This window comes from Anopheles coluzzii, chromosome 2 (genome assembly GCF_943734685.1).
Source record: "Anopheles coluzzii chromosome 2, AcolN3, whole genome shotgun sequence".
NCBI classification, from domain to species: domain Eukaryota; kingdom Metazoa; phylum Arthropoda; class Insecta; order Diptera; family Culicidae; genus Anopheles; species Anopheles coluzzii.
The window spans coordinates 94285720-94308740 of record NC_064670.1 but is presented as its reverse complement, the minus strand read 5'-3'; the positions used below and the strand labels follow the sequence as shown (position 1 = coordinate 94308740).

The 23021-nt window shown below is 43.3% G+C and overlaps 2 protein-coding genes across 7 annotated transcripts in view; one reads left to right on the top strand and one right to left on the bottom strand.

Moving 5' to 3' along the window:
• LOC120952542 (cell surface glycoprotein 1) overlaps nucleotides 1-5058 on the top strand; it is a 106535-nt gene extending 101477 nt beyond the window's left edge. The window contains exons 2-4 of the mRNA XM_040371929.2: nucleotides 1737-1832; nucleotides 2961-3092; nucleotides 3302-5058. Coding sequence (XP_040227863.2) covers nucleotides 1758-1832; nucleotides 2961-3092; nucleotides 3302-4780 — 1686 coding nt within the window. The 5' untranslated portion in view covers nucleotides 1737-1757 and the 3' untranslated portion in view covers nucleotides 4781-5058. The remainder of the gene's footprint in view (nucleotides 1-1736; nucleotides 1833-2960; nucleotides 3093-3301) is intronic.
• A 1562-nt stretch (nucleotides 5059-6620) lies between these two features.
• LOC120949798 (uncharacterized) lies at nucleotides 6621-22551 on the bottom strand. Of its 6 annotated transcripts, XM_049607595.1 has the most exons (6): nucleotides 18723-18865; nucleotides 18511-18644; nucleotides 11461-11865; nucleotides 7783-7857; nucleotides 7443-7696; nucleotides 6621-7366 (listed from the first exon to the last, which is right to left on the bottom strand). In XM_049607595.1, the coding sequence occupies exons 3-6, from the start codon at nucleotides 11611-11613 to the stop codon at nucleotides 7171-7173; spliced, it is 678 nt and encodes a 225-aa protein (XP_049463552.1). In that variant the 5' UTR covers nucleotides 11614-11865; nucleotides 18511-18644; nucleotides 18723-18865; the 3' UTR covers nucleotides 6621-7170. The 6 variants fall into 6 exon arrangements, with proteins under 6 accessions (XP_049463552.1, XP_040223252.2, XP_049463554.1 ...); XM_040367318.2 differs by lacking the exons at nucleotides 18511-18644; nucleotides 18723-18865 and adding an exon at nucleotides 22388-22551; XM_049607597.1 differs by lacking the exons at nucleotides 18511-18644; nucleotides 18723-18865 and adding an exon at nucleotides 22453-22551.
• Nucleotides 22552-23021: the final 470 nt, after the last annotated feature.

The window sequence follows — 23021 nt, the reverse complement described above, 5'->3', positions numbered from 1 at the left end:
AGAAATCTCCTTAGTTTTCCAAGATTAAGTAGTACCGAGTACGGTTATAAAAATGCAGCCGAAAATTGTTACGTAGCCGTAAATTGTCAAACTAATGAGTCACTTCTTTTGCACGACATTCTTAAAGTCTTCTGATGTGACATTCTCTAAAATCTACTGTTCTAAAACGTGGACTTTTTTTTTAAACATCAGCTTGTCTAGAAGCAGTTTAAGAGACTGACGAGGGTAAAAACTAATTTGTGGGTAAGATAGATTTTTTTCTCTATTCTATAATAATTCTCTACTGTTTGAAATTTTGATATTAGGCAAAAACACATTCAGGTCTAGTTTTTTAGTGCCTTTATAGAACCGCTGTGCATGGGAATAGTAGCGAACGAGTAGAATTAGTAACTGTCTATCATATACACCATATCTACAAATACCACATATGGAGTTTTACCCCACAAAGCTCCTCAATGAATCTATTTTAAAGCCGCCGGCAGTTTGAGCCCCCAGTCAACCGAACCGGCAACTACTGCAGTTACTCTGCAGGGCTACTCCATAAACCACGCTCCACCCAGTAACGTATTGACCCTGGCCGACTGGTACCAAAGCCAAGTTCATCGATTCCTGCCCCTTGGAACTGCACCCTGCCCTAGAACCTTCACCGCGCACTGATCTAATTCTAGCCTTCTAATTTTCTCACCCGAACGCGAACGCGCCGGAAGAGTGGACCAAAAATACATCCAAAGGTCATACATCCAGCCAGACCAGCCAGACCTACGGCATATTGCAGAGCCCGGCAACCCGCGCCGCATCCGGACACCCTTCCTTCCCTCTCGGGTGCATGGTTGCATCCGTGGCGAGGGCAGCTCTAGCGTCAACTAACCACCGGCCAAACCGTGCGCTATGCCGCCTGCATGCATAAAAATCTCTTTCCTTCGCACATTTCTTTTCGAACTTCTACCACCACTCCCACTCCCATTCCTTGGTGCCTCGATGTGCGGGTGGATTCACCTACCCCCTGTTCGCATGTGTTCGTTTTCTTACCGGTCGTGGTGTTTGAGCCGTGTCTTACCCCCTAGCGAGGCACATATTTAGGTGAGGTGAAAACTGAACTTCGGTCGGACGACGATGTCAGAATACCGACGACGGCGACGAATGATGATGATGATGACGACGAATGGCACCTTCCGCCGATATGCCGCGTTCGCTCGTGGTCGTGCGGTCTCACGTCCTCATCGCTGCTGCCGCCCGGTTGGCATGGACGATCGGCCACCTTCGGGCGAGCCATCGGCGTCGAAATTTTGAGCTGCCCCGGGCCCATGCACGCGACCGGCGGGCGGCGGCTTCGATTAGTAACAGCTTTTCACTATAAATTGGTGGTGTTTGACAAATTTTCCGCACATACTGCACCTGACCAGGGACCGGACTGGAGTACCGCTGAAACCTGCGCTGCTACGAGAGAGTGTATGTGTGTGTGAGTGTCCACACAAGCCACCGTATTCCCGTGTACGCGCTTTAACATAAGAATAGTGGTGGAAAACGAACTTTACACAGAATTTAATGTTAGTGTTAAGTGATCGCATTCAAACGTGTTTGTGCATAGGAAAAGTGTAGCATGTTCAGATAATTTAACAGTGGCCAAACAGTGTGTTGGAGCTTATTCAAACCAAAAACCAAAGGATACTTCCGTTGGATACAGTGCATTTGGAAAGAAAAGAAGAATCGGTCAACCCACATCTACACGGTCTATACTGGTCTGTGCTAAGTTCAAGATGGTGCGATTACTTCCGTTAGCAGTACTGCTCGTTCTGGCCACGCTTACCAATGCCAGAACGCTACCGAACCGAGTAAGTGACTCACGCCGGGCGCGATTTGGTAGATAAGAAGGAAAGGGCGCAGCAACAACCGGACATTCCAATCGCATCCTGTTGTCTACCGTTTTGCCGTTGTCTGGAGTGCTGGAGTCTTTTGCCTTTTTATTTATCAGAATGTGTTAGGTGAATGGAAGAGTTGGTGCGCTTTTCGTGAATGCTTTGGTAAATGTGTGTTTTTTTGTGTTCCAGAAAAGTTTTGAAGCTAGTGGATTTTAAAGAGAATAGCCTTAATTGTTATAGGCCTTTGCAAATTGAGAACATTCATTTAATTAGACCGATCTGTACAAAACAGCAAACTGGATGAATTTCTATCAAGTTTTTATTAAGAAAGCTGAGCATATTTAGGCAAATTTCTCTTAAACTAAGTCTTGTATAAATCAGTCATAGTTTTATTTCAAGAAAAAGATACCAGATAACTTTTAGAAAAGCATGATTTTTATCATTATTATGAGAATTTAGAACAAGTACAACATGAGGATACTATTTTTTTAGCAAAAATCCTCTTTTAAGTTCAAATTTGCTATCCACGTATCTTAACAAATCATTGAAAGGAAGTAAAGAAATGTCTTGTTTTGAAATATTCCATTTCATTTCTACGAATTATGAGGGTGGTTTTGCTTCTGTTAAACACTATAGGTCCTGCAACAAACTGTAAAAGAACAAGGAGTTTGAGGGATTATTTTGTCAAGAATCGTCATCAACAAACAGTTCGAGTTATGTCACATAATTTGAATATGTTGCCTAAAGAACGGTTTCATGAGCTTCTAACCGCTATTTTACTTACCACGCAATCAAAACTTTTCCTTACATTTCTTCTCTCGATCGATTGCGATAAGACACGTCACACTTTCATGCCTGTTTTAAGCAGAAACGTTCAACGAACCCAAAAACAAACAAAAACCACACTCTTTTCCAACGCACGTACGCAGTTTCGGCCTGGCGCCGATCCATTCCCATATCGCATTTATTATCTTCATTATTTGATAACTGCCCCATCACCCCCCGTGTGCCCCTTACGCCGGGTGCATTCGAAAAATGTAAGAGTTGAGTTTTAATTGATCATCGCAAACCCTATTTTCCCCGTTCACCTCCCTTTCCCAGAGCAAACAAGTGAAAGTGTACAGCTACGTGCTGCCGGCCGGGGCGGAGGAGATACGTGACGATATTAACCACTCGTTTGCGTGCGCCAACCGTACCGATGGGTTCTACGTCGATATCGACAACGATTGTCAGGTAAGCAGCAGGTTTGGTAGAGGGTACAATAGCGATCGATTGATAGCAGGAAGGTCTCAAGCCATTCGATATGGAGAGGGGGAAAAGGGTCCGGAAGTAATCCCTCCACCGGTGAAAGGTGGAGTAGGATGTGTTCGATCACCTTGAGGTGTGTCGTGGACCAAATGTATCTGTACTGTACTAAGAATCAAACTTTTCTCCCACGATAGATTTTCCACCGTTGCCAAGATCATGCCCGGTTCAGCTTCATCTGTGCCGAGCGTACCGTCTTCAGCCAGATGTATCAAACGTGCGTGCACGACGGACAGCTTGGCTATCCGTGCGAGGAGTCCGCACAGTATTACCCCGAAGGTGAGGGATATGAGCCGTCCGCTCCGGGGGCGGAGGCCGCCGAAGAAGCTCCACAGGTGGAGGAAATGCAGCCCGAACAGCAGGCAGTCCCAGCAGAGGAGCTAGAAGCACCGCAAGCTCCTGCCAAAGCAGTCGAAACTGTGGCGCCTAGTGAACAGGACACTGCGGCAAGTTCGGAGCAGAGCTCCCAGGATAGTGTACAGCAACCATCGGAACAAGCGGAACAATCGGCCGTGGAAGTGAACGACGAACCAGAGCAACAGCACCAAGAGCATCAAGAGGAGGAGGAAATCCATCATCAGGTAAATGCTGATCTGTTTGATCCAATTGAGGAGGAGAGTGAGGTACCGTCGGAGAACTCAGCGCAGGAAGTTATGGATGAGGCTGAACCTTCTTCGTCATCTGCTGTGCCGTCGGAAGCTACCAGCTCGGATCCGGCCAACACTCAGGAAGAGGAGTCGAACGAGGTTGAAGTTATGGATGATGCCACAACCCAACAGGAAGAACAGCAACAGTCGGAACAGGAACAAACAGTGTCCTCAGAACCTGCCCCTTCCGTTGAGTTCTCCGATGCCACACCTCAGGATGAAGTTGTCGAAGCGGAACAACCTGTAAACACCGAAACGGAAGCTGAAAGTACCCCGACCGATCCGGAACCGTCCGCTACTGTGGAGCTGGAAAACGAAACACAGCACCAAGCCGACTCGCTAATCAATGCCGTGCAGGCGGTGGAAGAGCTAGAACCTATCGTACACGAGCTCGCTGCAGAGACGGAAGAACTGAAACCGCTCGTTGCCGAGCTAGTGCAAGATCCCGCTGTTCCAGCTCCTAGCCAAGAAGACAACGAACTGCTTGCACCCGAATCGGACACCAGCGCAACAACCGATATGGAAGCGCCACAAGCGGCATCGGATGCGTCATCCAGCGATAGTGAACCGACCAGCGAAGCAGCGACGATGGAAAGCGATGCGGTGAACGAACTATCGCCCGAGATGGTGTTGAGCTCGGCCGTACCGGCTGATGATTCATCGAACACGATCGATACGGTCAGTGTGGAGGCGGACGAAACGGCACAGCCCGCCGCCGCACCGGAAACGGTCGATGACGTCCAGCAGACGGAAGGTGAAGCAGCCACACCCGACGCACCGGAACGACCAATGGAAAGCCCCGCGATCGTGGAGGAGATGGCACCGGTGCGACCGAACGATAGTGCCGAGCTGCCGGAGCTGATCGTGTCGACCGAGTTCCACCTGGACGCCATCACCCAGGGACCACCGATTCGGCGGCGGAAAACGTTCCTCTTCCGGGCCGATGCTATCCGGAACTCGCGACACTGAGCGACACCGGGAGGCGACATGCGAAGCATGCTATATAGGTTTAGATGATTTTAGGTAGGTTCCCCACGTCCATCGCAGTTTGAACGATGCACACAAGGATGCACGGGTTTCCGGCCCGTGTTCGACCGCGCTAGGAAGTAAGTTAATTTATTGAGCAGGATTTTAAACGAACCAATCAACCCACAAAACAACACTTTCCGCGTGGTTTGTTGTGCAGAAAGCCACTGTCGAATTGAATCCAATTAAACGACTCCGAAATAAAATCTTTAAAAACGAAATTTATCGATTTTGTAATGTGTGTATTGATTGTATGTATAAAAAGGTATTGAGAAACCAATAGTAAAATGACAATCCCTATTAATATAAGACTATGCGTACACAGGTAGTCCCCAAGATACGTGGAACTTCTTATACGCGGATACGGAAAAAATCAGTTTTCTAAATTTCATTGTGTTTTTAACAAAATGTTCTGATTTGACACATATATTGTCAAATTCTTAATAAATTCCCTTTCGGTTAATATTTTAAAATCATTTCTAGAAGCTACAACACTGAAATCTTCAGTCAGAATCATTTCAAATTATAAATTTAGTGGCTTCACTAGGTTCACGGAATCCGTCAATTTGGCGTAATTTAAATTTTGAAGTGAAATACGAAAAATACCCTTGATTTCTTTCAATTTTTACTTTTCGGAAATTCATCATCAAAAGCCGGGAAAAATTGTTCGTACTCGCTAGTGTAAATTCGATTTTTACTAGTGCATCTGGCTGAGCGAAGCATTTGGCCAAATAATTTGGAGCCGCTTCAGAAAATATGTTATTTTCCCATGGTATTTACTTAAACTGCACTGGAAAAGTTTTGTAATGGGTAGATAAATAAGTTGTGCAAGTATTTCAGCCATTTTCATATAAAAAATGGTGAAAAATTACTAAAATTTAAGATCCAGCACGACCATTCCCTAGATGATCAAATAAAGCTTCCACCAGTTGCCGCCAGATGCGCTAGTGAAAATTAGAACTACACTAGCGATTACGGACAATGTACCCCGGCCTTTAAACAATATTAAACTGCTTTTGAACATTGTTCAACTATAACTAAACATTCGACTAAACAAGTGAACTAAGTTGATCGGTCATTTACAAAAATAGTTTTAATTTATTTTCCAGTAATTTATCCTGAAATGTTCAAAATTAATAATTAACCATTAAATAACTACTAAACTAATTAAAATGAAGCTCAAACAATTTGATTGCTACTGAATGATCATGAAAAAATGAACATTGGAAATATAAACTTACGTTAATATTTGGGATAGCAAAAGTTTAGTTACGATTGAACGATGTTCAGAAAAGCATCGGAATTTCAGTTGTTCGTCAAACGTTTATTTCCAGTTGAAAAATGTTCAAAAGCAGCTTAACATTGTTTACTGGAGCTCGAAAACAGTGTAAATAAATAATCAATAATTAAGAATCTTTAATCTTAGAAAAAAGATTTAAAAACGTGGAAAAAAGGACTTTGAAATAAACATCTCCTAAATAACTCAAATTATTTTCTGTTATAGTAAAAATATCAATCAACACAAAACAAATTAAACTAAAAGTAAATACACGATATGCATCAACATGCTAAAACATAATTCCAATGCGCTAAAATTATACTATGCACTGTACCTTTGCATGTGATGCAATTGCATACTTTTAGGCGGATTGAAACTTCTGGTATAATTTAAGCTTCGCGTAAGGTTATCTCGTATTTATTATGTGAATTTAAAGGAAAAAAAACATTTAAAATAGATTCATGTCTTTCTCAACCATAAAACAATTGAACAACAATGGCAAAATGCACTCACAAATGTTTATTGAAATAAAATCACTCGCCTCTGTTAGCTTAAGGAGGGCAGCCTGCCAGCCTTCCCCATGTTACTTATCGATCTATTCAACGTATGTTTCCTTCAATAACCTCTTAGATTTCTGCGCATCCCTTACTGAAATTGCGCAGATCGCACCGTACCTACTACTATCGACAAACTACGATCGATTTAGGAAGCCTGGTTCGTGTGATTGTTTCAGTTTTAAAATTATACAACTAGTATAAAACCATGCAAGCGGTACCAACAATGGAAAAAAAACACGCGCTATGAAAAGCAAACTCAAAAAGGCAAACACAAATTAAACATTTTGGTACAGTGCGTGCGTTCTGTTGGTACGCATGTCCAGCGACCGCCCGGCGCCTGGAGACACGAGCAAAACTGAACAGTCCCCCCCCCCCCCAGGTTTCAGCGGTTCAGGTTAGCATACTAGGACTAGGATTTGCACTCAGGTTGGTCCCGTGTGAATGTTCTGTTGGTTGTTGTTGTTGTTGTTGCTGTGTGGAGCCACTTCCACTTTCAATCACGCTTCCGTCTCCTGCTCCGTAATGTCCTGCTGCATCTCTTCCGGCGTCCGCAGATCGATGGCAAACTTCTTTCGCAGTGATTTCTCCGTATCGCACCCACTGCCACCGTTCTTTTCTTCCGCTTCCTTCACCCGCTTGGAGTAATCCTGAAAGGAGGCGGCTAGGGCGAATGTAAGCTTCCGTGCCATTGCTCTGTGGACAAAATAGGAATAACAATGCATGATGAATACCAGCGTTAAAAGCTAATATGTCGCTGCACTATGCTTACCTACTGTCACACACGAATGCGTGCACATCGAATGGATTTTTCTCCTTCAGGTTATAGTTCTCCTTGACGACGATCATTGCAAATACTCGCGTGTAGACGAGATCCTGCACGCCGTACGAGATCGTATCGATCGTAAAGTTCGATACCGATGTCAGTTTGGAGGTGATGGACTCGATCTTAACACCGTCCAGCGAGACGGTAAGGTTACAGAAGGGAAGAATCCGATTTGGTGGTAAGTTTTTGGCAACGCTGACCTGTAAAAGGGAAGACAATGTGATTAGAAGGAATAATATTAACATTTTGAAGGACTGAAACTATCAAAAGATCGATTGAAACTTACTAAATGATCTACTGGTAGCCTCGTGTGTTTGATTCCCCAAAGTCCAGTGGCGGGTTGACTTCCGAGATATTTTACCTTCAAAAAGAAGAATTAGAAAACAATTTAGCATGAGAATCGGAATAAAATTTACAAAGGCTAGTAAGCAAACATCAATGAATCATTACAAAATAATAGCCATAGTTGGAAAAATACCCTTTAACAAGCTCCTAAGAGTGCTGTTTTCTCTTATCAAGAAAAACAAACGTGATAAAGCAGATGTGTCAAACTCATTTCATCAGAGGGCCGCAAGTACAGATTTTCAGTGATTCGCGGGCCGCAAAGTTGAGAATAAAAAATATACCTCAATATTTATACAAAATGCTGTTTCCAATCATTATTGTTAAACAAATTGACTTTTTGTACTCCTCGCCTCAAATCTAGAATCGTTTCTTATTTAAAAAATTTCGATGTTATGTTTTATTGTGTACTTTTTAATTAAAAAAATCTTTAATATACTTTTAAAGTCACATGCAATCTCTTTTATCCTTATTATTAAAATAGGATATTTTTCATTTGTCGCGTTCTCACACGGCAGTTCTGTTAGAAAATATCGCTCAACCCCACTTTTTCACTGAGGTAGGGGAAAGCTAGCTGCCTGTTGCGATTTTTTTTATAAGCAATCCGAGCTATCCATCGCTGGATGAATAACACAAATATTTGCCTGCAATTTTTTTATAGTTCAAGAGAAAAATTGTAAAAAAATTGTGTTTAAACATTAGTTTTCGCTAATTTACAAGTCTCAAATGTTCTGGTGGTATATTCATTTCTTATAACAAGAACCCGTTGTTTATGAAATTTTTTGTTAAATTACGATATTTTTATCCGACACAGATTCGTGGTGTGTGAACCCAAAAAGATTGGCAATTTTTTTTTTACACTTGAAGGGAAATGATTCGCGAATTAAGAAATGGACTGTGTGAGCTAACCTATTAATTAGCTATGTATTGCAGGACTTCGGCATTTCGTTTATTTTAATCCTTAATGTAAATCCTTTTATCTTAAGCATAATCATTTCATTTTGGTTTTGATTTTTGGGGAGGTTGCAAAGTACAATTTGTCTTGTAGAATGCGAGATGCAAATAAATTCAACTTGGCTACAAACGCTTTCGATAAGTCGTCCATATTGGATATTAACTGATTTTTTATGATGGCAGCCGTGCAGATCCGAGCAATTCGGAGCCGACTGAAGCCTTTACTCGGCAGTCAGAGGCATTAAGATCGGTAGGACCAACCGGAACCATTTCTGACTGCAGACTAGCCGCTCCGTGCGATAACCGATGACTCCAACGGTTCCGAATGACTCTAGACGGCTCTATAGGCTCTATAGGCGGCAACGAGCGAAACTGTTGGTTTGACAATCCATCACTAGTTGTTGCAAAGTTTCCAAGTGTGTGTATCTTGTTATTTTCATTCCTATTTCGCAAGTCATTCTAGACAGACGCAAATCTGTTTTTCCATATACAATTTGCAATCGAGTCTGCACAAAATTATGCCAATATTCAGAATTTAATCGACACATAAAACGAATGAGTTTGGATTCGATTTAATGTTTCTTAAGGGTCTCTGTTGTTCTGTACGTACGTGTAGAATAGGCTTGTTAGATTTTATGGGAACATTAATGTTAATTTTGAAAAATATAGCTACACAATGATTGTTCTTCTCTGGAAAATTGAATACACTTCGACAAATAGTAATAACAGATTTTTGATTTGCAGTGCTTTCAGCACTTCTCAAAATATTCTCGCGGGCCGCATACATTATCTATGCGGGCCGCCAGTTTGACATACCTGTGATAAAGGGTTGTTTTTGCTTTCAAAGAAATTGCAATTTAACGCAATGCATTTCCAGTTTTTACACGAATAACCGTACGCATATCAAATCCACCCTGTAGATTGCACGATCTACATGTACAGCAACGCGATCTCGCCCTGAGCGCCTACTCTAAACGGTTCTATTAAACCGCCGACCGACAAAAGTGCGCGTTGTTTGAATAGGCATCTTGCCAACGTTCCAGCCAGTTAGAGCCCTTATGACATCTTTTCCTCCGTACCCTTCCCTTCTTTCATCAAAAGACGCCGGCGTGGAACAATAGCTTACAAAAGCTGCATGAAATTATATTGCAACCCGTTTCCCCGGACCCTTGTCGGATGTAGACCGCTTCGCTCGTCTCCAACGGTTTTACATCCAACGGGAAACATTTTCAACGGGCTCGCTGCTCGTTCAATGCTTGTCGAAAGTGATCTTTTCATTGGGGCACACGTGATGTTCGGAAAAAAGCTTTGTTCCGAATATGAATTAAGAGGTGCAATTATGGGAAGTGAGGAGGGAGGGAAGTGTGGGAGCTTAATGAAACGGGACAGCAGTTGGTGCTGCTGCTATTAGTCATTAAATGATACTTAAATAGTGCGATAGGGCCAGGGCAATAAAGGTGATCTTCACGTGTGATTGGTGTGTGATTTTAAAAATGTGTTTCTCGGACAGTGTATCCAGATTAGTAGGGGGCAAATAAAGTAAACTTTTTTAAATTTATCAATACATTTCATTCATATAAATTTAGCTAAGGCACATATTGAGATAGTTCACTCTTTTCATCTCTATGTCCCATATTCTGATGTCTGTATTCATAAGCGTAAATCTTTCTGTGAGGCAAATCATATTGTATTTCTCTCCAATCAAATCAGCAATTTTTGGAAAATGTCATTCACACGGTTAGCGACACGATATCAGCCTTTCTAATAACGCTCACGAGATGCTTTATAAAATATATTATTTACTTATTATTCGATTAGCATTAAGAAAATCCTTTACGATCGCACATCGAACTGACGCAACATTTATCTCCAGTTGCTTAAAATGAACGAATTTTTCAAATGCGCTTTATTTTCGTTAATGATGATGATGTTAAAAAACCTAAAAGTATTCCGCAAATACTTGCGGAAAGTTTTTGACTACGTAGCTTCACTTAAATAACATTTTTCAAACCAATTACATTAATCAATGCATTTTTACACCAAAGGTAATAAACGCGTGCGATTAAAACGCCTAAAACTATGCAACTGTTGTAACAAAGCACGCCTAACAAGTTATCTATGGTTTGCTCCAACGTGTCTGCGCCCTTAAACATTTCCCCTCATTATTCTTGAACTATGTATTAAATAGGCAAGCAAGTTCTGGAAAAAAGTAAATTCCACAAAATGCTCTCCAAAATTCAACCACGCACTTTGCATGTAATTACGAAACAGAGAAATAAAAAAAAACTACCTCATGCTCCCACTTCCGGCCGTGTTTAAAGGTACGCATCATCCGCTCGGGCGGAAGTTTACGGTTGACGAACGATCGACAATACACCACCGGACCGTAGAGGATCGTGCGCTCGTAAAAAAACGAAAAAAAACGTAGTAAAATGCGGCCTAGCACTGAGCGCACTTTCAAAACGCGAACCTTCCACACATTTAGAACCATTTCACCCTTGAACGCAAGGGAGCACCGGCAGAAGGCGCACGGAACCGGAACGACATCTCACTCACATGGTTTCATCCAACCAGCACCATCACCATTTCCGGTCTGGCGGGCATGGAGATGAAGGGCAGAGATGGCAGAGTTCTACCCCGCTCAGTTCAGTTTATCGTCACCACTCACCTTAAACGAGATAGGAAGATCCTTAACGGTGACCTGTACATCCGGCGAGTCGTTGTTGTTGTTGTTGTTATTGTTATTGGTAGTGATTGAGGTCGTGTTGGGTGCAGTGTTGATCCCACCTCCGCTGCTGCCGTTGCTGATTTTGGTCGACATCTTTTACACGGTCGTTTACATGCACAGGCGGCCGTTTAATTGCTTTTTAATGCGATCGTCAATTATTTTTCAATTTTCTATTCACAACACACACACCCAATGCGGTTAGATAACTGTGGCAAGGGCTATTGTACGCAAAATTTCACTCTACATCACATATAGAAAAGAAATGCACAAGTTCACAGTTCACTGAAATCACACCAAACACACTGTTCAGTTCCCGGGAAGCTCTGCTTTGCACGATGCAGGACGCTAATGTAATAGAAAAAGGTTCAGAAAAATAAATTCAATTATGCACATCACCAACACTCCAAAACGCACGAGACACGTGATCAGATAGCTCCGGATGAAATCTTGCACCTTAATTAATTACAATCGAAACAGCAACGAAAATGCTCACACAAATACACTCGATTTTTTAACGAATTAAAACACAACGCGCACCGTTGTGGCAGTTATGAAAGGTGGTGACTGGCGATGTAATTATGGCGCAATCTGGCTGGCTACCCGGCTTGGCACGAAGGTTTCGCATTTCCAAAACCTACAACAGAACACCTTGCCAAAGCTCACTCACTGGCAAGCGAGGTTGGGTTGGAAAACTGCTATTATTTAAATTACGTGTCTTTCTCGCTCTCTTTCATCTCACTGTTGTTGGTAGCCGCCCACTCAACGAAAGCAAAAGCTCGGCACGTCCGACCCGAAACCAACTGATGGAGCAACTGTCCCGCCGACCAGCAATGTCACGAAATCTGTTCAACCTCTGTACCCGGTCCGGCGGTCCGGCCCAATGTGTTGTGTCAGGTGCGCGGCTTTTGGTGGAAAACTGTGATGAAAACAAAAATGCTGGGTCCACCTGTGCCGGTGGACGCGTTCGCGGGCCAGTGAGCTGTAACGCGTTGTCTCGTTGGTTGTTATTTATTTTCATCATCATCATCATCGTCACTATCGTCATCGCGTTTCGTTTCCCTTTTTTCCCGCCCCGCTTTCCCTTTGGAGAGTTAGCCCCAGCCCCTTTGGCATTGCTCATCTTGTTTTAATTTACTTCCGTTTTAAGCCCCCGTATGTGTGCGCAGGTACGTGCTGGGTAGTGTTTTGTGTACTTTTTTGTGCTTGCGCATTTTTTTCATGCGTTTACTATTTCGAGAGAGGAGCATCTTGATTTTGTTACTGTTCGAAATAAAGGTACGGGCGTCAATTTTGGAGTCATTAAAATGTTCCAAACGAGCTTCAATAAATGTATGTACGTCCGGTAACAATTGCTAGGAGCGTGGGGGGAAGGGTGCCCTCTCTTGCCACTGCTGACCATATCATCATTGTATAACTTTGTTGGATGATGAATTAGAAAGTGGAGAGAGAGTGAGAGAGTGACGAGGAGGTTTTCATTTACGATTCCTTCTAATTATGCATCGCTATCGAAGGGAAGGTAATATTTGTGTGGAAGTACTGCATCTACTGACATTTTTACAAAAATATTAACCAATAAATATGAAAAATATGGGTTTTAAACCATACATTGAATGAATAACAAAATGTCGAGAACTTACAATTTGATACCAAACTTGATGTAGTGCTCTATTATTTAAGTTTAAGCTACACTTTTATGGAAGTGTTTCATGGCGTCATGTCAAGTGATTAGATTCAGACTAGGGAGTAAATGGGTAAAATTATCAAAAATCCGGAGTCGACTACAATCCGACTCCGATAAATTCGGAATCGACTCCGGAAGATAGTTCCCCCCTGCATTATCCGGAGTTGTTCGGAAGCGTCCGGAATCGCCTGCAGTAGCCCGGTGTCGTCCGGAGTCGTTGGGAGTCGGAGTCGTTCAGAGTCGTCCGGATTTATCCGGAGTCGTTCGGAGTCGTCCGGAGTTGCCCGGAATCTTCGGAATCGGATTCGTCCGGTGTCGTCCGGAGTCGTTCGGTGTCGTCCGGAGTTGCCCGGCATCTTCGGAATCGGATTCGTCCGGAGTCGTTCGGTTTCGTCTGGAGTTGTCCGGATTTGCCCGGAGTCATTCGGAGTCGGAGTCGTCCGGAGTCATCGGGAGTCGTCCGGAGTCATCCGGTGTCGTTCGGAGTCGGATTCGTCCGGAGTCGTCCGGAGTCGTCCGGAGTCATCCGGAGTCGTCCGGAGTTGCCCAGAATCTTCGGAATCGGATTCGTCGCGAGTCGTCCGGAGTCATTCGGAGCCGTCTGGAGTCGTCCGGAGTCACCCAGAGTCATTCGGAGTCGGAGTCGTCCGGAGTCATCCGGAGTCGTTCGGAGTCGTTTGGAGTCTAAAGGCTTATATACGAAGTACCTCCGGACGACTCGGAACGACTCCAGGCAGCTCAGGCCGAATCCGGGAGTATCTAGTGGTTCCATTTTGCCACAGTCGGAATCTGACTAATAATAGTCGGAGTCGGATCGGAGTCGTGGGTGCGCTCCGGAGATCAGATCACTAATTCAAACATAATAGGTTATTTGAGTTCGAATCTATGTTAAACAAACTCCCGCAGTAAAGGAAAAAAAACTATTTAAGGAGCCCCCTTTTCAAAAAATCATTTGCATATTTTTTCAATTCATTTTCTTGTAAAATATTACTCTATTTTGAGTAGATATTTGCCTTTCTGAGGCAAATTTTTACAATAGTTTTTTTTGTATAAAATACACAAAGAAAGGAGCATCTAAAATTAAGTCACAAAAACACCACAAACAAAAATTACACCAATCTTCACCATGACATCACTGACAAGCCAAACCGTAACCGACCGACCGAAAATAAAAGCTACAACCCAAAGGTCCCACAAAAAAGGAATTTTCCATTCGATTGTGTTTACTCACCACTGCCATGTGCTAAAAATCGCCATGTAACACATGCGAGAACAGCAAAGAGCACATGTGCTTTTTGTGCTGCATTCAGGCAGTCAAGCGGTAGCGGTGTGTAGGTGAGTGTGATTTGTAGTGCGCAAGTAGTTATTGTTCTTTTGTCGCGCATATGCCACTTCCTTTCGTGGCCATAGTCGCGGCCAGGGGGAACAAATAGCAAACACCACCTCCACGCGGCAATGCAAATGATTCAAGGCGGTTGCAACCCGATGCACCCATGGTGGCATATGGCATAAGGGTAAACAGAGCGAGAAAGAGAAAGAGAGAGAGAGAGAGAGAGAGAGAGAGAGAGAGAGAGAGAGAGAGAGAAGAGTCGTTTGGGAAAATGCACACCGACATTGTGCATTGAATTTGTGGCAACGCTCAGGGTGGGAATGGAGAAGCAAGAAAACCAACAACGCAAGGACACTAAATAGAATGTGTTTTGAGTAAACAAAACATCACTTTTAATATTAATAAAAGCATTTTGCTTTAGGAAAAAATTAGCTAGCAAATCTGCTTGTGCCAAAACAATTCCAACCCATCCCCAACTAATTCCATCCCTCCTCACTGTGCACATTCTCATTAATAGTTGCTCTATTCTTAGAACACGCCATTTTTCACACTTAACCACAACCATGCTAGACGTCTCCGGTTTGGCAAACTGCACAACACTTCGCGGGCAGTTTGTAATACAGCAGGCACGTTCCCAGCACAGCTTGGCTGTGTGCCAACACAAAGCGAACAAACACATCATCTGCATCTGCGGCAACAAACGCAACACGCTCCCCCTTGGGTTTTGAGACCAAATTATGCACCACAAACAAGATGCAGCAAAAGGATGGACGAGTGCAACGGACCGGGCTGGCTGATGGTGGCAAAACGAACGCTGGCATCCGAACCGAACCGGAACCATTTCCCTCCCGTGATTTACACTTCCTGTACAGAATGATCGTACCAAGCGTGATGCGTCAGCTTGAGAATGAGAGTTCTTTTCTTGCCTCACTGCACACGTGCTCAGGGGGAACCACACACACACGCACACAAACGATTGCGCACCTGTTCCTGTCCGCAGCAACCGGCTGAGGTGCATTATCTCACCATTTCGCGGAGGTGCCGATTAATTGTAATTTAATCTAGTGCGTTGGCTAATTTCTTCGCCCGGCGTACCGAGGCCAATGGAATTAATTGCATCGATTTAGGTTTACTTTTACCCCGTGCTCATTAGGCTGTCTCGGGGCTCGGAGAACATGAAATGGATGGACATGATCAGTCGGAACATCAGAGTCCGGGAAAGACGACAGCGTACACTAATGCTCTCTTTTCGTTCTTCGTGCCTGGGTATCTATTTTCAAACTAGGGGCAATTTATACGTCAGCAAACTTTTGCGTCGACTGAGCAGGTTTGCCCCTTGGAAGAGATGTGCACAGCGAACGGCAAGCAATGGTTTTATTGCAAGTCTATACCTATCTTATCTTTTTACACCCATACAAGAGGTACATGGCCAAGAGTTTTATCATTCCGCAGCACAATAGGCATCAGGCACAATCAATAATGTGCACTCGTAAAAGCATACAAAACGAGCACACTTTACAATCTTAATTACTCACGATGCGTAGGCGATAGTTGCCATTGTAAAAGATTGATAGTGTTTGATAGTTTTAAACATGGAAACAAAACATATAAAAGAAAAGAATGGCACAATAAGAAACAATCCAAGAGAGAAAGGAAAGATGGTCTTCCAAGTAGATAGAAAACACAATCTAAAGAACACAATCTAGAAAACAAGATCTAAAAATTATTTAAAAATATCTAAAACTGATCAAGTAACTAAACAAAAAAGAACAAACTGTAACAAAAAACAAGATACGTACAAGAAAACTTTGAATTGTCCAAAGTTTTTTTCTGATATTTTATTATACTTAAAATTTTGTTTAGGTTATTCTAGATTTTCATCATTTTAACTCTTCTGTTGTTTCATTCGTTTGTGCTTGTCAAGGTAACGTTTGTTTAAACAATTAACAACAAGTTTTGCTTATTCTTTTGTTCCTGTTTTTCTTACTTGATTTATTACGTTATTGTATTCTACTTTATTTTATTTTTTCTCTTTCTGATTTTGTTTCATTTACTTTTTCCTTTTTTTCTTGTTTTAACTTAACTCTGCAAAATTACGATTACCATCTGTTACATTTATTAATGTGGTTTCTTACCGCACGAGAAAGTAAGAGGGAAAGTTACACAAAACGCTACGAAAGCATTTTACACCTTAACCTACAATACAACCTGAGTAAAAACCCCCACACTAATCATTCGAAATAACCGATCGTTCATCATCAATATAATTTTGACACATTTCATACGCACACACATTCCTCCCTTCAAGTAAGGTACGCGTCCGAAACGCTTCAAAAGTTGTCGAAACACTTTCTTATCAATTATACACCGTTTTGAGGAGGGAGCAGAGGGTGCCCCATTATCGATCCATTAAAAATCGAAAATAAAGCAAAAGTATAGCTTCAGCATTTCGGGCACACTGAACAGGGGAGGGCCCCAAAAACCCAAGCGGCCGTAACCGCTGCTTCTCCATCCTCAAAATTTGCTCTCGCAATTTCGCTAGCTCAAAAATGCCCATAGGAAGGTTTTGTTTTGGGCAGGCTCGAACCGGCAAAAACCACGTGCAGAAAGGCACTACCCTGTTCATTGCCATTTTTGGGACAAACGATAGATGCTTTCTTCAATTCCATCCTTTGAAGAGGGGACTACAACAGTTTTGCACACGAAAACGATGTAAACGTTAGAGGCAATGTGGAAGCCCACACGAGAAAAGGAGAGGCGTCCTCCCCACTTTTTGGCATAATATTGCTTCTATTGCTTTATTCACTTGCAATGAACGGGCAAGCAAGTGTAATGAAAAGCAGAAAATAAGAAAGAAAGATAAAACTGAACAAAAAGAGATAAAGGGAAACAAAGAGATACAAAAAAAAACAACGCAAGAAATGATTGAAACATGAACAAAAGGATACACAAAAGGGTAAAAAGGTACAATGGCAGAATAGAGAAGAAAATTAAACAGCACAAACCATACTGTACGAGCGCACGAAAAAGTATGAATGGAGAACAAGTGAAATATTTTCACTTTATCGCTTTTTTACGTGGAAAATGTACACACGGCCTCGCCGGTTTATGAATTAATTATTCCGCCAAACCGACCCGCTCCTCCTCGCCTTGTGTCCGGTTGCAAAATTGAATAATTCAACCCTATGGGAGGGCGCGACGAGCAAGCAAACACATTCCCAGACCGGTTTTGTGTATATTAGCAAATGGTGGAAAACGTTTTCTTTTGTGCGAACGAAAAAAGGCTAAATCATAGCTTGGAGCCAATCGGTTTGCTTTATCAATCATACCATTTACAGACGTGCAATCGGTTCGAAATTGATAAGAAATGGTTCTTTGTTATCTTGAAGAGGTACTCGATCGTAGCTGGATGTACTTTCGATGTACCGGACACAGCACAAACACACACTCAAACACACAGCACTTGGAACAAAACACCATCGATAATGATCGACTTGTAACCATCGTGGCACTGGCCGGCCACTACACCAGGTCCCGAACAGTGTCGAAAGCCCGTGTCCAACATTGTTTTGAAAGATGGAACCCACCATTTCACACACTTCCGGCTACGAACCGTGACCGATCGCCCGGGGTTTTTGCGAAAGGCCCAACACGTTCCATTTCACTTTTCTTTACGCGTTTAAAATGTGTTACCAATTTTCTTCTATCTTTCTTCGCATTTTCAATGCCTCACTTCCCTTCAAAGATATAGTTCATTGTTCACGCCGGTCTCTCTTTCTCGGTTTTATTTCACCTCCCAAAAAAAAAAAGAAGTCTGACCGTACCCATCCGCACCGGGTACATCCGCGAGAATGTGGGTCACTTGCCTTGATGGCCGTTTGTGTTGTTTCACGTTGATTTTGAGCGATCGTGGGTTCCCCCAACTAACGACGATAACTTTACAGGGCATTAAAATGGGGTGGGGGCTTCACAAGCTTACTCTCCATCCGCGTTCGATTTACTCCTCGAAGATCAGTCAAGATCACCGATGTTTTGTCCAAACACCTTTTTTTTTTTGGCCGTCAGACACCGAAAGAAAGTGATCCTCTAATGCTGACTCATGCCGCACGCTCACTAAAAGGGGGAAGGTTGGTGGTTTTGGTTCGTTTCGTACGGCCGTCTCACAAAACACCCCCAAAAACTCTCACTCACATTTTGTGGCACCTTTGCCGAAGATCGTTAAACAGTTCTCACAGATTTAAGGTCCGAAAGTAACTCTACCGGGACGGTGGAGAGCAATATAGCTTCTTGCACGCGGTGAATCATACCACCTGTCCACCGTTCGACTGACTGACTGCTGTTGTCTGAGGTACAGCTACAAACCACTGACTAATGTGTATCTTATCTACAGGGTTCGTCGCCTGCTAAGATAACAGGCAGTAGTTGTTCCACAGTTCTTACTTCTAAAAAAATACTGATCTTCATAAAGAGCTGCATCGAGATGCGGTTAGCAGCTGCTTCAGAACACACTCAATGAACCATTCCATTGCAAATCCGCACTGCCAAAACCCCTGCCAAAATCAACCAAACCAACCACACAGAACCATCTGTTACCTCCCCTGTTTTTGTATGTGCAGTATTGCGTACGTGGACCGCTTATCAGATTCAATTCAATTGCCTTCCACAGTCCTCCGTCCAACAAATAACAGGGCGGCGGTACAACGATAACGAGCGTAGCCCTTTTTTGCAGCTCACTGATAAGCCATGGTAGCAAAATACATAAAATGTTGTGTTGAGTTGTATCTTTTTCAATGGGGGAACGTTGCTGATGTTGCCGCGGAATGAACTAGCGAATGACCTGGCGTAATGAAGCACAAAGAGTGCAGTGTGTTTAGTACATAGTGAGCTGGAGGATATATTTTGACCTTAACAGGTATCTTTGAGGCACTATTTTGGGAATATTGACCGCACAAATGTCTTCAGAAACATCAAAAACTGCTTCTTGTCTTAATTTCTGATGCATTCAATCATCTCGTTCAATCTTACTCACAACTCTACAATCAATTCTTATCTTATGGACCATCGGTTCCTGCTGAGCCAATAGAAATCCCGATTGTAACAAGCGATATTCAGCACTCAATCAAACGTATCTCGTAGCCCACATTCCAGCAAGAACCGAGCCCCAAAATACTTCCAACCGGATGCTAGTAGTTGGCCTATTATTTACCCACCTGCCCACCACCCACTCACCATGAAACCCATTTAAGCTATCGGAAGCTAACGGCGCAATCGGCACTTTTCGGGCCAGCGCCGGATTGATACGCCCGTGCCATATTTTGACTGTGGCTACGAAACAATGCATCGAATCATGGTAAAACAAAACGGAATTATGGGGGAGCCACACACACACACATTCACACCGGAAGATGAAAACAGGAGAGGTGTGGTGGTGGGTTTGCACTTGGAAAGCTAATGGAAAGGAACGGTTTGTTGAGCGAGGGGTTTACATTTCCATTCTCTATCGGTACTAATTACTCACTGCTTGCCAAGTGTGGCATACTTAGCATGCGAAGGTTTATTACGCTATTCAAATTAGAACAGCATTCTAATTTTAAAATTGAAGCTTTATTTCTAAAAAAAAAGAATTCCAAAACAAACGAACCCTCTTCTAATGCAAGGTCATCTAAAGGAGTATAAACTCGACTCGAATGAATCAACTTCGTTCAAACGGGTACGGGTCGAAAGCAAACCCCGCCCGAGGAACAGCTGTTCTGCCCATATGAAGCGAAATGAGGTGTATTATATGCAAATTGTTCTCATCATCACTTATATCCGTTTTGCGCCCGTTCAACGGAGAGTCTCTCCGCTTTGCGTATTGCGCTTCGTCTGGCGTAGAAAGGGGCAAGGTAGCGGCACAATTGAAATAATGCGAACGTTTGTTTGATGGAAACGATAGCTCATTTGATAAGACAATGTTCGCACGGACAGCTTCCTAAAGAGGCCAAATGTGTTGGAAGATTATGCATAGGAAGTCGCGTAATTTTGAGCACTTCAGGTAATTTTAATTGTTTATATTTTTTTGCAGACTTTTCGGCACAATCATTAAAAAAATAGGTTTTTTAGAATTTCTGCTCTCATCTGTTCAACAAACCTTAATCTTTTTCTTATACTAATGCGATCATCGATCTGAGTAGGCTTGGGTTTTACGATCTTGTACCTTGAAACTTGCGCAAGGCACGATCGCTTGTCGAAACTGTTCTGTGTTACGCTTATGGCACCATATTGCATCAATTTGTTAAAATTATAACCCAATTAAAACCCAACTCAACTCACAAGTTTGCACTCCCGTAACGACGAAACGTTTTGCGTATTTAAAAATAGCCTAAAACCCCGGAACAAAACCGTTCCAAATACACGCACGATACACAAGAGCGGCGCATAATGATCATTTGCAGTATTTGCGCTACTTGCGCTGCGTGTGTAATGACCGAAGGGGGAAGGATGTACACAACGATCTGGTTGCTGGTTCTTGCACCGAAATAAACAAACACGTGTGGTACGTGGAAGGTTGAAGGTGAATAGTTAGACCGTTTAATCGCCTCCAAACTCAACTCAACTGGCGATCCCTCACTAACGATGCTACTGGGAAAAGGGGTTGTTTGTGAAATTTGTGAAAGACATTTCCGCGAAATCATAAAATCTTCCTCTTTCTCTCTCTCTCTCTCTCTCTCTCTCTCTCTCTCTCTCTCTCTCTCTCTCTCTCTCTCTCTCTCTCTCTCTCTCTATTTCTCTACCACTAAACTGAGGCATTCAATTACGGATCATCCTAAACTTTGGTCCAAACAAGGAGGTTTGCGAAATTGCACACATTGCGTCGATGGGAAATTGCACCAAAAAAAAAGCCCCGGGAAAGTGAAGGAAACCACCACAAGCAAGATAGATCTTTTTTTTTTGTACAACCGATCCATTATTTTGGCACAGTTTCCCCGATCGGTAACCCCACTCCGCGATCGCGTACATCCGATTTGAGAAAGCTTCACTTCGGCCGATCGCTCTCTCCCTCGCTCTTTTTCGCTCCCTTATTTTGCCCTCTTCCGCTGACGTTGGCGTTTGTTGAGGGGTTGAAATTGTACCTGTGTGTGTGTGCTTTGTTTTGCCCTCATAGTTTAAAATGCAACCGTCCGCTAGAACGTTGAATGGAAGGCACTTGTTCGGTCGAGTGATTGTCAGTTTTCAACAACAGCAAAATAGGGGTTCGATCATTGTCCCCCTTGTTCGGGTACAAACGCACATCAACCTGTATACGGAGATACACATGAACGCACACACACACGTGCAAACACTTTTATGCTTTTATGCTTTGATCCACAAACCGATGGGGCCCGGCCGCGGGCATAACCGTCGTTGCACGTGTTCTCGTTTCACCGTCGCGTTGCTCCACACGAACACGAGAGCGAATCCTTATCAGTGCGGTGTATGGTTTTCTTCACGGTAAGGGAAGGTTCTGCGCACTTAACTTCACCTTTTTGCATACGGGTTTTTTTTTGTTTTATTTGCCTTGATAAGCGGCCACAACTTCTCACATACCGGCACAACTGATAAAGCGATCCATTACCGAGCTGGAGCTTCTCTAGGGTTTTATGTTATTAAATGTACACTTTGCTTTGCAGAACCATTGAACCCTGCTTTCTTTCCTGTTTTCGGGCTGTTCCGGATCTAGCACTTTGTCGGTTTCACGTGGTATAAAATTTCCTTTTTTCCATTTGCTTTTTGCCGACCGGTGTACCCAGAGGTAAGGTCTTCACTTCACATACCATAATCAAAAAGCCAACATTGAGAAACGAAAATAAAATTCACACCACACAGAAGACACTCACATTTCACTTCCGATCATTCGGAACGTAACATTAACCACTTCAAACGCCCGAAAAAACTCCCTCACCCAACGGACGACGGCCGGTGTTTAACTTTGTTTAGACGCTGGCGCGAACCGGCCCCACAGAAAGCACGCCGTGTGTCTACACCGGACAATGGTTCGCGGATGACTTGTGCACGCGTTACAGTCTGTAGCGCTTCGGACCTTCGCACCGACCCAACCCAACACACTCTCGGCTCTTCCCTCTTACTCACACGTACACACACACACACACAATTCTACACCCCAGCTCACCTGCGCAATGTTGTGGAAAAAGGGGTTGAAATAATGGTGGAAAAGATAGATAGAAAGAGCACATCGCTAACTGTCGGGCCGATGTTTGTGCCCGGGGCTGATTGGAGGGAGAAGGAGGGAGTGGGGAGTGCATTTCATCGCAAAGCATGCTGACTGTGTATGCGCTTAGACGCGCGCAAGCGAATGTTTTGATCAGCATTTGCGCAATTGTTCGATTTGAAAATAACGCTGTTGTGGTTAGTGGTGGGAGCTCGGAATCGGACCTACTCGAAATCGGATTTCGTGTTCGGAATCAATTTCGTAGCCGATTCCGGAGTCGATTCCGGAGCCGATTCCGGGAG